The sequence below is a fragment of the Labrus bergylta genome, chromosome 10 (assembly GCF_963930695.1).
Source record: "Labrus bergylta chromosome 10, fLabBer1.1, whole genome shotgun sequence".
Lineage (NCBI taxonomy): Eukaryota > Metazoa > Chordata > Actinopteri > Labriformes > Labridae > Labrus > Labrus bergylta.
The window spans coordinates 28,694,491-28,710,533 of NC_089204.1; the positions used below are offsets into that span (position 1 = coordinate 28,694,491).

The window sequence follows — 16,043 nt, forward strand, 5'->3', positions numbered from 1 at the left end:
GGAGGCCAAGGAGAACCGGAGGAGGCGGTTGAGACCTTGAGAAGCGTCTTCTGGTAAATCTCTCGTTAATCACAAACCTTCACTTCCAGGAGAACCACAAGCAAACAAACAAACAAACAAACAAACAAACAAACCTCCGCTGGACCACCGGCTCCAAAAACTGGATAAGGATTTTATTGATAATTGAATTACATATCTCTTTTATACATATTTCATAAATGATACAGGATTTTACATTTTTCTTTTTTGCCAACATTACAGCATCGTATGTCAACAGAAGAAAAACAGACGAGAAGAAAAAACTCAACTCAGTAAAACGAAGAGGTCAGAATGGAGGTCAAGATCATTTCAATCCTAGATTCTGCGTCGCTCTTTTAGGCATTTTTAAACAAACCTTATTGTAAATGCACACAAACAATGGATTTAAAAACAGAACACACGTTCCAAACAAAGAAGAAAAAGGTGATTTTTTTTTGGAGAAACGAAGGTGGAGGGTGGGGGTGAAAATGGCGGGAGAGTGGCGGGACAAACGATGGGAGGTGTCCCCCCCCTTCCCCCCCGATGAGCTTAACAGTTCTCCTGCGGACACAAATCCAGGACGATGGGAACTGAAGTCAAGAGGTCTGCTTGGTGCAACGAGGATGGAGTTTTTTGTTACAAGGGGGTGTAAAGGCAAGCTGAAGGAGGGGGGGAGGGGTCATGGGTCAAATAAGGTGAAGATGGGGGGGCGAGGTTTGATGAGGTGTGAGCAGTTGGTTGGCTGGGATTAAACGTCAGATTGGGCAGGGCGGATTCTGAAGACGCAGCATGTCCGCTGCCCCGTTATAACTAGGAATCTCTACAAACAACGTTCTTAAATTATCTTTGCAGTTTTTCTTCTTTTTTTTTTTCTTTTTTGTTTTTGGATAAATCTTCTTTTTTTATTTTTCACATAATTTCTCATGTAAACATACATTCATGCAACACCCTCTTTATAATAAAGTTTCCCTATATTTGATATATTTTTGTTTTTAAGAAAATCAACGAGAGAACAAAAAAAAGAGAGAGAGAACAAAAAGGCAGTAAACGGTGGATGGTGGAGTGATAAAAAAAGGAGGAAGGTGATGATGGAGAGAAGTGTGGTGTGGAAACAGCAGAGGGGAGGATTGGACTGCAGACTGAGGCCTCTCACCTCCCACGGCGGTACATCTCCAAGGAAACACTGTCGTCAGTGTGTGTGTGTGAGTGTGTGTGTGTGTGTGTGTGTGTGTGTGTGTGTAAATCGGCTTATTCAGGAAAAAACGATGACTGCTATGAAGTGCGATGTGGGCGGAATTGATTTCTTTGCGGTATTGACAAGGCAGTGATTAGGGGCAAGGGGATTCATGAATATGGTGATCTGAACTTTGCCCCAAGTGCGCGCACACACACACACACACACACACACACACACACACACACACACACACACACACACACACACACACACACACACACACACACACACACACACACACACACACACACACACACACACACACACACACACACACACACACACACACACACACACACACACACCCTCCTGAATGAGAGGTTTCAATCCAATTTAGAGAAAAACTTCTGCAATGATCTTATCATGCTGCTGATGAAATCACCACACCTTAACATCGTCAGTCAGGCAAAAGGCACCAGTTACCTTGGTGATAGAACACACACACACACACACACACACGCACGCGCACGCACACACACACACACAGACACACACCGACACACACCGACACACAGGGAAACGAATAAGGCCCAATCCTGCGGCTTGAGATCTGCATGGCTTACCTTTGATTCAATCTAAAAATCATGCATTTTAATTCAACACAAGGATCTCTTCTGTAGGATTCAGCCAGCTGTCCACACACACACACACACACACACACACACACACACACACACACACACAATGTTGAACTACACTCTATGTTAGAGGACGTCATGTTGGGACCTGTTTTTTAAGGGATGTTAATAATAAATGTGACCAGAGAGAGGCCCACCAATCCTCCCCAACCAAAAAAAAAAACTGCTGATAAAGCTTCTTTTTTTTTTTTGACCATCCCAAAATAAAAAAACATAAACGTATGGCTTCTATAACCTTTGATTTACCCGATCAGGGGGATGAGACTTCAGAAAGATCTGGCAAACAAAAAAAATCCAATTAAGTAAAAAAATAAAAATAAATAATGGCATTAATGCTCCTACACATTCACAGATTTTTCTACTGAGGGCATACCACAGCATGCAGTCTACCCTGCGCTGCCATCAGGGGAGCAGGGGGGGCAATACAGCAAGTGGGGGGAGAAATCTCAGGCTTTATTTCACGATGATGAATGAACGCTAAGATACATTTGTTACATGTAAACTTTGTTATGTTTGAGATTCATGAGGGAGAATTATATTTTAAATAATCCGATGATGTCACATGCCGCAGAAGCTAGAAGTCAAATTATGAAATTATTAGTTTTACTTCACCAAGGAAAGAAAATAAGTTTATATGAGCGAGACATTAAGTCAAACTCTCTTCTGGTATGTTTGACATTTAACACGCCTGTACGTTTGTCTGAGTCGATTTTGTCTGCAAGAGATATTTGGGTTCCTGACATTAGAGAAAGCATGTGATCAGCCGAGAGCAATCATTTCTATTTAAAGCTTTAATCAACCAGACGTGGCAGGGTCGCTAAAAATGTCGATATCCGCCTGGTTTGACAGACTTCAATAACGTTGCAAGAGCTGATGTCAGAAGCCGAAATTAAAGCGAGCTCACCTCCCTGCTGATACAGAGAAGGTGTTTTATAATCCTGCCTGTTGGACAAACTCTGACTTGTCAAACATGAAGGAAAATGTTCTCAGTGCAGGAGAAATCTTAAAACGCCTCTGAGAGATCATGCAGTTTGTCAGACATTGTCCAGAGACATTTAAAGATAACTATTTAAAAAACAAATCAAATCCTGCATTTATTTTGAAAACCAGAAGTGAAAAAAATTCTGAAGAAGTATCGGGATAGGAATCAGCGGTCAGCGAAGTTGTAATTTTAAACATCGGTATCTGTGTCTGCACAGATTTTCCCGATCAGTGCGTCACTAGTTTTAATGCAAACCGATGGAAGTTAGTGAAAGGTGCTGACTGGTTTTAATGTGAAGCTCTTGAGTGTTGTGGAAAAAGATGGCGTCAGACGGGTCCGTCATTCAAGGCGATTTTTAGAGGATGTGGATGAGGATGTCTGTTAAGAGAGTTCCTCCCCCCACTGAGAGAAAAACTAGCCTCTGGTCATCTGTTTATTTGATTGTATACATATATATATATTTATATTCTTCTCATAACAAATATACTATGGCTTTCAAAATAAAAAGTGCCAAAATATTTTTTTGGAATAAAAGAACACACAGTGATGTTGTTGTCGGTAGTACTCTCTCAGAATTGCGCAGACAGACCGGGGCGGGCCGCTGAGGGGAACATCAACAGGAAGAGGAAACGAGGCGTCGCCCGTCGCCTTACATCCTGCGAGTCCTGTGACAGGCTCCTGACAAAAAGGTCACACTGGGAGGGACAGCTGTCCGTCACCTGGAGGAGGCGTGGCCTAAGGGTTGAGGGAGGCAAGCACAGTCCAGCCACAGGAAGATGAAGGTTCCTCCTGAGGGTGCGACTGCAGTCAGGACTTCCTTGTAAACTTTAGCATAATGATATAGAGCCCCGCCCCCCCCCCACGACCAAGAGTACAGCAGGTGTGTGTGTGTGTGTGTGTGTGTGTGTGTGTGTGTGTGTGTGTGTGTGTGTGTGTGTGTGTGTGTGTGGACAGTTTGACTGTAAGAGGAAACAGGACTTTGCTGTGTGTGACGACCCGCTGAGTGGCCCGGGGTCGGTGTCCCAGCATGCCCCTTAAAAGTTCCTCACACACACACTCAATGGTAACCCCCCCCCCTGTGTGTCCTCTATTCTGGAGTGTCTAAGACGAGTGATAATTCCTGTTTGCCGTCCCCACATGAGGAGTATCCACGCAGCCCACTTTGAGTCCATCATCATCGTCCCGTTCATGACCCTCCCATCTGTGAGAGTTGTACAGTTCCTTTTTTAAGTATCCTCACCATTGTTCTGCGTCGTCTTTGAAGCCGTTTCAATTCCAACTGGAGTTTTCAGTCAGGAAAAGAAAAAAAGGAAAAAGAAAAATAAAAGAAAGAAAAAAAAAACTAACTCCCACAGTCGAGAAAAAGGGGGGGATGGGAATATAAGGGTTGCAGGAGGGATTAGGAAAGGAGGGATTTGAGGAAATTGTTTGGGGGTGAAAGGAGAGGAAGAAGAAGGGTGTCGGGCGGCGAGAGGGAGGAGGAGGGAGTCGTAGGAGCCGAGAGTGGAGGAGGAGGAGGAGGAGGAGGTCACTGTTTACTGTCGGTGAGCCGCTTAACTGGGAGGTGGAGCAGGAGCGGGTCCCGGAGACGCTTCAGAGCCAACTCCACCTGGAGAGTTTTCAGATTAGGAGAGAAAGAGGGAGGAGGGGAGGAAAGGAGAGCAGGAAATAATATCATATGAGAGGGGGGAATAGAGTGAAAGTAGGTCTACGTTACAAATCCATTTATTAAACTGTAAAATGTGTGAAATCTCAGAGTGCTCGTTTTCAAGTTACATAACATCCAGATTTCACCGTACCTCTGCAATTTCATCCTTCAGACTGTTGTACTTCTCAACGTCGAAGCGTGTCCTTCTCATCCACTTGTGGAGGAAGAGCAGATACTGCCTGTCATGAACGTCGGGGTAAACATACTCCTGCAGGTGACGGAGAAAAAACACAAACAAAATCAGGATTTGGCATTTTTTTTGTTCCCTTAAAAATGTGTAAAGTGTAAAAGTCACGAGATGAAGTGACTGTGACTCTCTTACCTGGCGTGTAAGCACGTAGTAGGCGAACATGGTCATGGCTGAGCCGTAAGTGATAAAGTAGGTGACGGGCTCCATGATGTCCCAGGAGTACTCCCACCAGGTGAGCCGGGCCAGGACACCAAATTGGGTGGCCATGAACGCCATGCCGGTCCACAATAGAGTGGCGGTGCGCCGCTCCGCCCTCCTACTCAACTCCTTCTTCACCTGCAGACGTCAGGGAGAGAAAACTCAGTTAGTTAAAAGAATTAGGATTAGAATTATTATTCATTCTTATCGCTTCACCTGCTAGTTAATTTAATAATTAATCCACTTTTTTTTATTCTTATAGGAGGACAAAACAAGCTCAATTTCTGCAGATCTTCTTTTTTGTCTGATCACTCGTTCAAAACCTTTTTAAAGACAAAGAAAAGATGCAAATCCTCACAGGTTATAAAGTGCAATCAGGAAATATTACTGGTACTTCATAATGGGAGATCCATTTATTGATTCATTGCTTTGTTCGAGCTCTTATTCAGAAACAGAAGAAGCAAACATGCACAGAGGCAGGTTATTACTTCATTGATTTCCAGAGAAAAAGAAACAGCTGGGACGTTATCCTCAGACCGTTGTTGACAGATAAAGACTGAGGGCAATTCAGAAGACTACAAAAGCGCTATAAAAGCTCATGAAAGAGCTAGGTCTTTAGCTTTTTCTTAAAGGTGCAGAAAGCCAGCTCTTTCATGAATACCTACTAACTTAATGATGATGGTCTCCATATTATTGATGATGATGATGGTAATGACGATGGTTTTTGTTTGATAACGACGACTTATAAGATGGTTTCTATACTGATTAGAGCTCTCAAGAACTGCCCTCAATGTTGTGCTTTGCCTCTGGTCACTTCCTGTCAGCACCTGTGTGTCCAATCAGACTCAAAGCTGATCGTTTGCTCTTACTGACATTGTTCCCTTTTTTCTAGATCCTTGCTTGTGTTGTTCTTACTCTCTGATGTACGTCGCTTTGGATAAAAGCGTCTGCTAAGTGAATTGTAGAATTGTAGAAGGTAGACGAAGCAGCAGAGTCCATGCTATAATGATAGCAGGTGCTGACAGGAAGGAAAGTCTCTCCCTCTGAGGTAAATGTGTGAACAAGCAACTGGGGGGGGGGTCATGCCCTGAAATCTCCAAAGACTTTCTGGAATATGAACCTCAAAGAAACAATTAGAAACAGTCGTTAAGGCTTAAGATGCTCAAACTGAAAGTGCTAACCCAGTTAAATATAGCTAAATGTTTTTTTAATGGGCAACAATAAAATTGAGGACTGCTAAATCTGTGTGTGCTGTGAGTTTCGTTTTAGTCATTGCTTCAGTTCAACCATTCCAACTATCGAGCGTGGGAGTTATACAAGCATCTTTTTTTTTCAACATTTGGCAGGATAAAAACAACAACAAATATAGCTCAGTTCAGACCTTCTCCAGGGGTTCGAGTTCAGTGTTGAGGTCCTCAAGTCGTGCAATCAGCTCGCGTTCTTTGGCGAGTTGGTGCTCGTCGATGCGCAGGGTCGTGTAGAGCTGCTGCACCAGAAACTTGACATCATTCAGCCTTTCTGCTTCCTCGTGAGGCAGCATCTCTGAACACACACACACACACACACACACACACACACACACACACACACACAAAGGATAACAGATAAACAAAGACAGACTTTAATGGGATCCACTCGTTCTAAAGACTTATTTTGATATTTTAGCATTCGAGTCCTCTGGTCCTGAATAGACGGTTCTTTCAGATTCCAGTTATTGCTTTCAATATCTCTCCTGTTTATTCTATCGTATTTCATTTTGTGTTTTTTGTATATTCAAGATTCATGATTCAAAGATTCAAAATGTTTATTGTCATGTGCACAGTAGGAAACATGTTTCCCTGTACAATGAAATTATATCTTTGCTGTCCACAATGACTGCCAACAATAAAATATTAAAATTAAACATAGCCAAATAAAAAGAATAATAATATATTTCCTGTATAGTTTACAGGTGATGTTGTAATCACCTGTAAACTGTTTCTTTGATGCATTATACAGCACTTTGGTCAGCTGCTGCTGTTTTTAAATGTGCTTTATAAATAAATGTGACTTGACTTGACATAAAACCATTTTTTTCTCCTATTTGTAGCTCAGAGCCCAGCAGCTCAGACTCGGCCCTTTTTTCTCCCCGCCTGGTCCTCACCTCTCCTGGGCGGCTGCACGAGGTGCGTGGTGTCGTTGATGACGAGCTTGAAATCCTCCAGCAGCAGGATGTCGATGCCTGTGGAGGAGGCAACCCTCGCTCCATCTGCACAGAGAGAGAGAGAGAGAGAGAGACAATCGGTAAGAGAGATTGGGAAAACACTTCAAAACAACCCCTTGACATCTTCAGATAATCAGGCTTGTTGCCGTCTCATTATCATGAGAGGTAAAAAGCAGATGCACTTAAACAGTACGAGTAAGAATTCTAAGCACCAGTTGTTCCTGTATAATGAAAACCTCTTAGAAGAGTGAGGCTGAACATCATTTCACGGTGCAGGCAGGCTGTAATAAAACTGTGATGCAAAGACATCACAGAGGGAAACACTTTGCAGCTTCTGAAGCATGTGAGGATGGTATATGTACAACCTGCCGGGGGTACAAGGGAGGGTGTTTGTACAGTGCATGTGTACAGTATTCTTGTGCTTCTGTTGAACATACTTGTGGAGTAGATAGCAACCCGGTCGATGCCTCGGTCCTCTGCCTGGAGCTGTTGCAGGAAGACTCCCACGCTGTCGCTGAGAGGCTTGAGGGTGAACTGACAGCGCTCTCGCCTGGACGGCAAACTGACTGAGATCACCGGCAGCCCGTTCTGATACACCACCGTCACCTCTGGGAGAGGGGGGACACAAGCGGTGAGACAAATATCACACAGGCAGATAATATAGGATCACAACCGAGGGTGTTTAATGAAGCATGGAAACAAACTTTCATGTATTCTGCTCCATCTGATCATTTAATTAGAAGGAGTAAGGCAAGGCAAGTTTATTTATGTCACACATTTCAACAACAAGGCGATTCAAAGTGCTTCACACAAGACATCAAAAAGCATCATGACAGAGGAAAGAAAAGAAACATTGAAAAAATCATTGAAATGATTAAATCTGAAAACATAAAAATAAATTAATAAAAATAAAATAAAAATAATTCAAATGAAATTAATTGAAATAAATAAAGTAAAAATATAAAAAGAGTTAAAAGTTAAAAAGTAAGGAGCATCAGATGGCTAACTTTATCCACAACTAGTTGAAATATTAAGGAGAGGGATGAGGTAAATGTATGATGGAGTAATCCCAGGATCAGTCTGCAGGGGGCGCTAAACGGCTCGTTCTGTAAATCATGCGATAGTTCACCAATATGAAACCAAAACTTTCATGAGACGTCTTCAAGCCTCGACATAAGCCGGTGAAACTTCTTCACATAGACTCTCTTCTCCCAGCACTGGAGAGCAGCTCTCCCCCTGGCAGCCCTGCAGCGTTCTGCCCCCCTGAAGGCTTCCAGAGAGCCGGCCAATCAGAAGAAAGTGGGCACATGGGGAGGGGGGGAGCAGCTGGAACGAAGCGTTTCAGGCAGAGGCTGAAACTGTTTTTTTTTTTACTGACGTCAGTGTCAGATAAATGAGGAGTTTTTTGAGCTGCTAATCATGCAAAACTTCTCTTTAGATTTCACAGACTGACGACATGAAAGGTAAACACGAGGAGAATATGTGAGCAACATGATGGAATCTCACTGTTACAACAAGAATGATGTCTTTATTACATCAGATTACACCTCCAGAAACCTATTTTCTATTTTTCAGCCTCTGACTGAATATCTGTCTTCAGAGGACTCACACGCAGGCGAGAAAAAAAATATGCACAAAGCTGAAATATGTGGACTGTTGTTTTGCCAAAGCATTCCTCCTTCTTTGACTGTCAGGCCTTAAAAAAAAATCAATGAACGATAACACAGCTAACCTTTACCTCACAGAACTGTAATGCTGATTTGTTGATGCCAACTATTGATGTTTTCTCATTCACTCAGAGCGCCTGAACACACCACTAAATGAAGCTGCGTGGTCAGACTGACAATCAGAAAAGAAGTTCATTCTCTGTGTGTCCTTCAACGCAGCAAAGGAGAAGAACTGACTGAATACACTGACACCTGGAGTTTGCAGCACGCCCTGCCAACACACTTCAGGGTGATGTAGCGTGTGTCAGTGTTTGCTGTGCTCTCCTTCTGTTATGAACGATTGGGAGAATCGTCATTTCTGCAGCAAACAGCTGAGCCCCCCGCCCGCTTCTGCAAAGTGGCACTTTGTGCAGTTTTTCTTGCACACTAATAACGTAACCCAGCTCTCCTGGTCTGTAACCAAATGCTGGTTTTAATGAGCCAACAGAGCTTATACTGTTATCAGGCTGAGTGGCCCCCCCTGATGACACAGAGGACTGCGGGGGCCCGCAGCCGAGGTGATTCCAAGCTGCACCCAAAAAAACCCTCCATGCTCAGGACCGCTGCAGTGAATCAGCAGATCTCTCTGCTTGGGCTGGAAACCAAGAAAGAAATGAGGGATCATCGGCTGGCATACGCTGCACCGGCCGGGCTCCGGTTCAAGATGCTCCTCGTGTCCGAGCTCAAGGACGCAGCGGTGCAGACGTTCTACTTCAACACAATCTCTATCATTGACACCTTCCCAAAACAATCAGTTTCTCTCCCCCCCTGCAGCTGCTCCCTTTGTTCCAACAGTGCAGAAATACAAAAAGTGTAGTTCCTGGAGTGTCCACTTGAGGCGCAGGGAGCTCCATTATAACTTATGTTACAGCAGAAACAAACTAGGCTAAAAAATGTATGTATTTATTCAGACACACTATAAAGCTTGTGCATTTCTTTAACTCATCTGTGTTGATTATGTATATTAAGCGTTTGCCAAACCACAGGCACGGCTGATTTGATTGACAGGCGACACGATGAGGCCGTTTGTCAGGGTGCTTAAATTCCACCTCTTAGCCTGTTACTAAAGTAGATTGATCCAAAGTTATTCCCTTTCCAATATGGCCGCTGCCATCGTTCAACTACTAAAAAAGCCTCTGTAGAAACTAATGCATGAGGTCACTAAGACGACGACTATCCGCTGCCATGACAACCTTTGTACTCGCTGTGTAATATTGGCTTCCCCCTTTGTGAGATTTTACATCGCACTACGGGGCGGCTGTGGCTCAACGGTCAAGTCGGTCGTCTCTCCACAGCTCCTGTAGCAACATGTCCGATGTCGATGTGTCCTTGGGAAAGACACTTAACCCCAAGTTGCTCCTGCTGCTTAGGCAGCTGTGTATGAATGTGTATGAATGGATGAGTTAATACTGATGGACTCTTCACTCAGCAGCCTCTACCATCAGTGTGTGAATGTGAAGGTGTGAATGTGAAGGTGTGAAAACGCTTTGAGGAATCAGAAGACTAGAAAAGTGATATATAAAAGCTCAAGTCCATTAACGGTTTACCAACTATGGCTTTGCTGAAGCGTGAGAGGCGCAGCGTGTGAACACACAGCGGGAGCTTCTCGTACATTCACGGCGCTAATAACTCTGTTACAAGCTCCGGTGGCCTATCAGGCATGGCATGACTCCGCCCCTCCATTCTGCCGCCAAATGAGACATAACAGGGGTGTAAATATCCCGCCTTGAACTGGCAATCTTTTCAACGCCATATGATAAGTACTCAATCGAGATTTCAGGGTGCTACAAACCAGGAATAGAAATACATTTTTGGGGATTTTTTGATGTTTTATTTATGATGATTTATGATGCAAAATTTAACCATAAAGCAAATACTACACTGGATCTGGGTTTCACAGCGAAGCACTCAAAGCTTCATGTATTTATCCCCTGCACTTCAAAACTATGGACTTTTTTCTGTGTTGGCCGATTACACACAACTCTGATATTCCAATATCATTTTTAATGGTAGAACCACGACGAAGTGTGGATAAGTTCAAGAGGGATCAATGCTAATGCGAGGCTCAAAGTGTTAGGATCATGTTTTTTATCTGGACTCTGTCCTGCTGCTTCATGAAGCTCATTTTAAAAATCAAATCATCATGCTGCTGCCCGCTCCTCTCAGCCTCCTCTCTGTTCACGCTCTAAATCTCTCCGGCACTCACGCACGCAGATGCTAGTCCAGGACAGATTCCACATTAATGACTGCTTGGCTGTTTACTCCAAAATGAGCCTCCGCCGTCTGATCAATGCTGAATTCCTTTAGGTGCAGAACTCATTAGTCTCTGTGCCGGGGAACAGAGGCTAAAAGCAGGCGGGGATTTTTTTTCTTTAAAGGAGGGAAACCCTCGGATACGGCTCATCTGGTCAGAGGAAGAAAGTGAATGAAGGGGAAGAAGGGAGGTGAGGAACTTACCCTCTGGAGAAGCGGAGGTACACAACAGTCTCTGGCCGTGCCATGAGGGGGCGCCCCTCCAAACCTGCACACAAGAAGAGAGAGAGAGAGAGAGAGAGAGAGAGAGAGAGAGAGAGAGAGAGAGAGAGAGAGAGAGAGAGAGAGGGAGAGAGAGAGAGAGAATGTGGTTATTCCACTTGTTCACAGGTTACCTCAGGTGTCTTTTAGTTTAGTAAACTGGAGGTAAAATAAGCAGATGAGTTTATTTTTATTGTCTTATTCTTCTCAGAGTGTATATTTGAACGTCTTAGAGTATAACATTACAAGATGGCTTCCCCCTGTTCCAGTTTCTACAAATGTTTCTTTATGCAGACTGCAGCCACACCCTGGGAGCACACACACACACACACACACACACACACACACACACACACACACACACACACACACACACACACACACACACACACACACACACACACACACACACACACACACACACACACACACACACACACACACACACACACACACACACACACACACGCGGCAGCCAAATGCAGCCCGAGTTACAACAATGTGGTTCAGTATGAAATCTGCACTTGTGTCACAGACTGGAGAGAGAGAGAAGAAGGGAGGGAGGGAGGGAGCGAGGGAGGAGGGGAAGGAGGAACAGAGGAGCAGAGCTTGGGGAAACCCTCGTTTTTTTCTCTCTCTCTCTCTCTCCTACAGTATACCATTACCCCAGCGAGGTAGGCGTGGTCATATGCGCCGCATTACAGAGCTTTGTCACGTTTCCAGCTATACCCAGCCTTAAAACAGGCCAGGAGACGGGGCTGTCGGATCTCCTCGCAACTTAAGAGTGAACGAGAGCGAGGATGAGACATCGGATAACAAGGGAAGAAGGAAAAAGAAAAGAGCGCCAGAGGGCTGCAAACAAAACAAGAGCCTTCCCTGATTTAAGTTTGACTTATGCACAAACAAAATGTGGCTCCGCTGCACCACCGACATCGCTCTGTTCACTCTGCTGACTGATCATCATATTTAATAAGCCGAGCGTGGAGTCAGGGAGTTTGTGATCATGTACTTGGGTTTATTAAAGCCTCGGGCAAATTTTGATTAAAATAGAAGAAAATGCAAATATGAAATATCAGCTTCATTACACAGGCACAGTAATGTAAATATTTATAACTCGTTTATTAGGAAACTAAGTTAGCTTTTCTGTGTGATGTAGTTTTCTAAAGACTGTGTGGGCGATCCCTTTCTGATTGACATGAGCATCTCATTTGCGGTGAATGTTTGAGTGACCTTGATTAAATCGCAGCCCGACTCGTCTTCAACCTTTCTAAAACAACACATGTCACTCCGCTGTTCATCTCCCTCCGCTGGGTCCCAGTTACTGCTCGCATCAAATTTAAAACTCTGCTGCTCGCTTAAAAAATGTCTCCTCCAGGTCTACACTCCCTCCCGCCCACTACGCTCTGCCAATGAAAGGCGTCTGATCCAACCTTCACAACAGGGTCCTAAGACGCTGACTAGACTCTTCTCCTCTGTCGCCCCCCGGTGGTGAAACGAGCTAACAAACTCTAAATGAGCTGCAGAGTCTCTTTGCACCTTTAAGGAAAAGCTAAAGACCCAGCTCTTTATGAACACCTGCGACCTTAATGATGATGATGATGATATTTAGGATAGGAGAAGCTGTCTATGTAGTTGATGAGGATATATTATCTAAAATAAAATTGCTCTGTCTCTGGTCACTTCCTGTCAGCACCTGTGTATCCGACCGGACTTCAAGCTGTGTGTTTGTACTTCCAGACGTTGTTGTTTCCTCTCTAGAACCTTTCATTGTGTTTTCACTTTGGATAAAAGCGTCCTCTGAATGAATTATAGAAAAGTCTGTAATTATGGAAACACAAAAGGAACATTTATCTTTTGTTGTATGTTTTATGTAAAAGCATTGCTTGTCTATTTCAGCAATGCTTTCTCACACACTGACATGCTTTAACATTATCTGATGCAGTCACATGAAGACAGAGCAAGCTATCATTTTTCGAGCAATTGGTGCTGATTTAGTGGTGAAAAAATGTTATGCACATTTCATCTTTATCTCAAAATCCTGCAGGCCTTTGCATAACCTCCCTCAGCTGTAGGCACAGGAGATTCACTCAAACAGAGCCGACTCACATGTCTCTCAGCATCCAGCAGGTTTTCAGTCTGATGCAGACTCTTCGTGGTATCAGATTTATGATTGTGCGCTCTGTATCTCTGACCCTCGCTGAGGCTAACCACACCAGCAGAGATTCTGCTTTATGGCTTCACACTGACACTTCTGAAGGGAGAGGATGTTCGGCAGCAGTTTGTGTGTGTATTTCATGCGCTGTCACTGCAGACAGACGCCGTCTGGATTTGTAGCACTGAGCTGAAAGCAAGCTTTTGTGCTCTATCCAACATAACCTTTCTAAGCGAGACAGGCGGAAACTTTAGAGGAGCAAGATGAAGGCAGAGAAGCAGGTCTGGAAGTTAGAGCCAGATTTGATCAATACTCGGCAAAACAGATATCACGGCTAAGTCTGAGAGACAGACACCAACAGAGAGAGATCAAAATGTAATCACTTCCTGTACGGTGTGTCTCATGAGAGCGCCCGGTGACACAGCAGGAAACTTTGGGGAATAACTCCATCTTGTTTTAGAGATCTGGATCTGATCAGAATAAGACTTTAACAGCAGCTGACAGCTAAACCGGTCAGAACAATCTCTGCCAGTCTGAAAATATTTTTCAGGACTGGGACCTGCAGCAGGGGGGGCGACCTGTTATCCCAGCATCGATTTTACAAACACAGACGCCAATCAATCAAACGCTCGTGACTTAAATGTCCCGGCTGTCATTCAGAGAATGCAGCTGCCCATCACTTCCCCCACAGCTGTCTGATCCGGCTTCTGGTTCAGGAACAAGAGAGCCTAATGCTTGTGCAAGAAGAGTCGATGTCGGACCGGTTAAATGTTTTTGATTTACACAAACGGATGACAGCTCCCCCCCACCGCTCCCCTCCCTCAGCATTGTGGAGGATTGACATTAATTAGCGATGAGGTGCTAACCGCTGCGTTTTCAGCTGGATCTAAACTGCTGCCTCTGTTTTTTCCCGGAGACATTCTCCTCAGGCATCCAATGCAACACTGACTGCACCATTATGACGCTCCACAGATGGGAGGCCTCACCAGGGGTTCAATGTTTTGATGTTTCTTTCTTGCTCAACTCCCGAGGGGAACATAAGAACACCTGGAAACCTCAACGTACTTCTAATTTTTGACATCTGCAAACAGAAGGAAAGAGTGGAAAGTATGAAGTGTCCCCGATGCAGCAGTGATGCAAAACTTTAACCCACGTGATCCACTGTAAAGTGAGCAGCGCCCAAGGTATCAGGTATCCTTTCAAAGGTGTTAAATTCCGACGCTTTCATAATCACTGCATTTTTTGTCAGGCTGGATAAATCGCAATGCGTCTACTAACTAAACTTCTTTGCATTTTCTCCTCCCAGTATTTTGCACACTAGGGCAGAAACGCCCCATATTGCATATTCATTAAGGCTCATATTAAAGACGCAATCCTCACTGCGCGCCATTAGTAGATCAGATAGTACAGTTTTTTGCTGGTGGTATCAAGTTTGCGCACGTTTTAAGACACGCAAACCTTTAGTAAATCAGGCCCCAAGTTGTTAAATATCACATGAACTCCCTGAGTCTGAATGCTGAACTAGTAGTCAACCTCTGGTGAAGAGAAAAGTAAGCCCGTAAGGAAATGTGAAGAACTGCAGTTCCTCAAGTGTCCTCTTGGCACAGGCTCCAAAAGACAAAGAATCCCCATAAGGCCCATATTGAAAAGGCAAATTTCACAGCAGCATTAAACGTGTTAACAGTCTGGAACAAAAAGGACATTTGGTATCAATAACACCTTTCTTTATTGGTACACACTGTTCTGGGAGTTCATTATTTTATAGCTCATTTGTTTGGTTTTATTAAGCCGAAGTGTTTCTCGTAAATCAGCAGAATCAAGGCCTCGATTCCACATCTTAGCCTGTTTTAAGATTGATCAGAAGTTATACATAGATAGCATCTCAAATATGGGGGCTGCCATTGTTGGCCTCAAAAACCAATAGGAGACATGCCTGAGACAACGTCCATATTTTATACAGTCTAATGTCCTGAACGTAGACTGAAAGACGTAAATAGTCACCTTGACATCACCTGTTGGGTTTTTTAACTCAACTTTTGAAGCCTCACTTTTGGCCGTCGCCAATTTGTCCAGATCCAGATCCCAGAGTGGACGCACGCATACCTACTCCTCCATCCTGACTGTCAGCCTGCAGTGCCTGGATCTTGTCCTTCAAACAAATTTGCAACCAGACTCAGTGCAGTCGCCCCCTACTGGGCATTAAAGAGAATGCAGTTTGAAGGCACTTCACTTTTATAAACCAGACACTACACCCCCCCCTTTTGTCTGAGCATCAGGACTGTATAACTTCATCGAAGTCTGAGTGTTGTCATGCCGCCACCACCACCACGGTGAAATGTGAGTTTATGTGTCTAATGAAAATGCTGATTGTTGTCCCGTGGTTCTTAAGCAGAGCCCAAACAGCGATTAGTCTTCTGATCAGATGACGTGCTGAGAAGGTGTTTTTGGCTGGTCTGGAATAACTGCACAGTCTGCAGAGAGCGATCCAGCACTGTTT

At 44.1% G+C, this 16,043-nt stretch overlaps 1 protein-coding gene across 3 annotated transcripts in view; it reads right to left on the bottom strand.

The window, feature by feature from the left end:
• Positions 1 to 152: 152 nt before the first annotated feature.
• Positions 153 to 16,043, bottom strand: part of mcu (mitochondrial calcium uniporter) — an 83,939-nt gene continuing 68,048 nt past the window's right edge. For all 3 annotated transcript variants that reach the window (XM_065959819.1, XM_065959820.1, XM_065959818.1), the window contains exons 3-9: positions 11,338 to 11,401; positions 7,612 to 7,782; positions 7,115 to 7,219; positions 6,353 to 6,513; positions 4,906 to 5,109; positions 4,675 to 4,791; positions 153 to 4,484 (exon numbers count right to left, since the gene is read on the bottom strand). In XM_065959819.1, the coding sequence (XP_065815891.1) occupies positions 4,404 to 4,484; positions 4,675 to 4,791; positions 4,906 to 5,109; positions 6,353 to 6,513; positions 7,115 to 7,219; positions 7,612 to 7,782; positions 11,338 to 11,401 (903 nt within the window). In that variant the 3' untranslated portion in view covers positions 153 to 4,403. The remainder of the gene's footprint in view (positions 4,485 to 4,674; positions 4,792 to 4,905; positions 5,110 to 6,352; positions 6,514 to 7,114; positions 7,220 to 7,611; positions 7,783 to 11,337; positions 11,402 to 16,043) is intronic.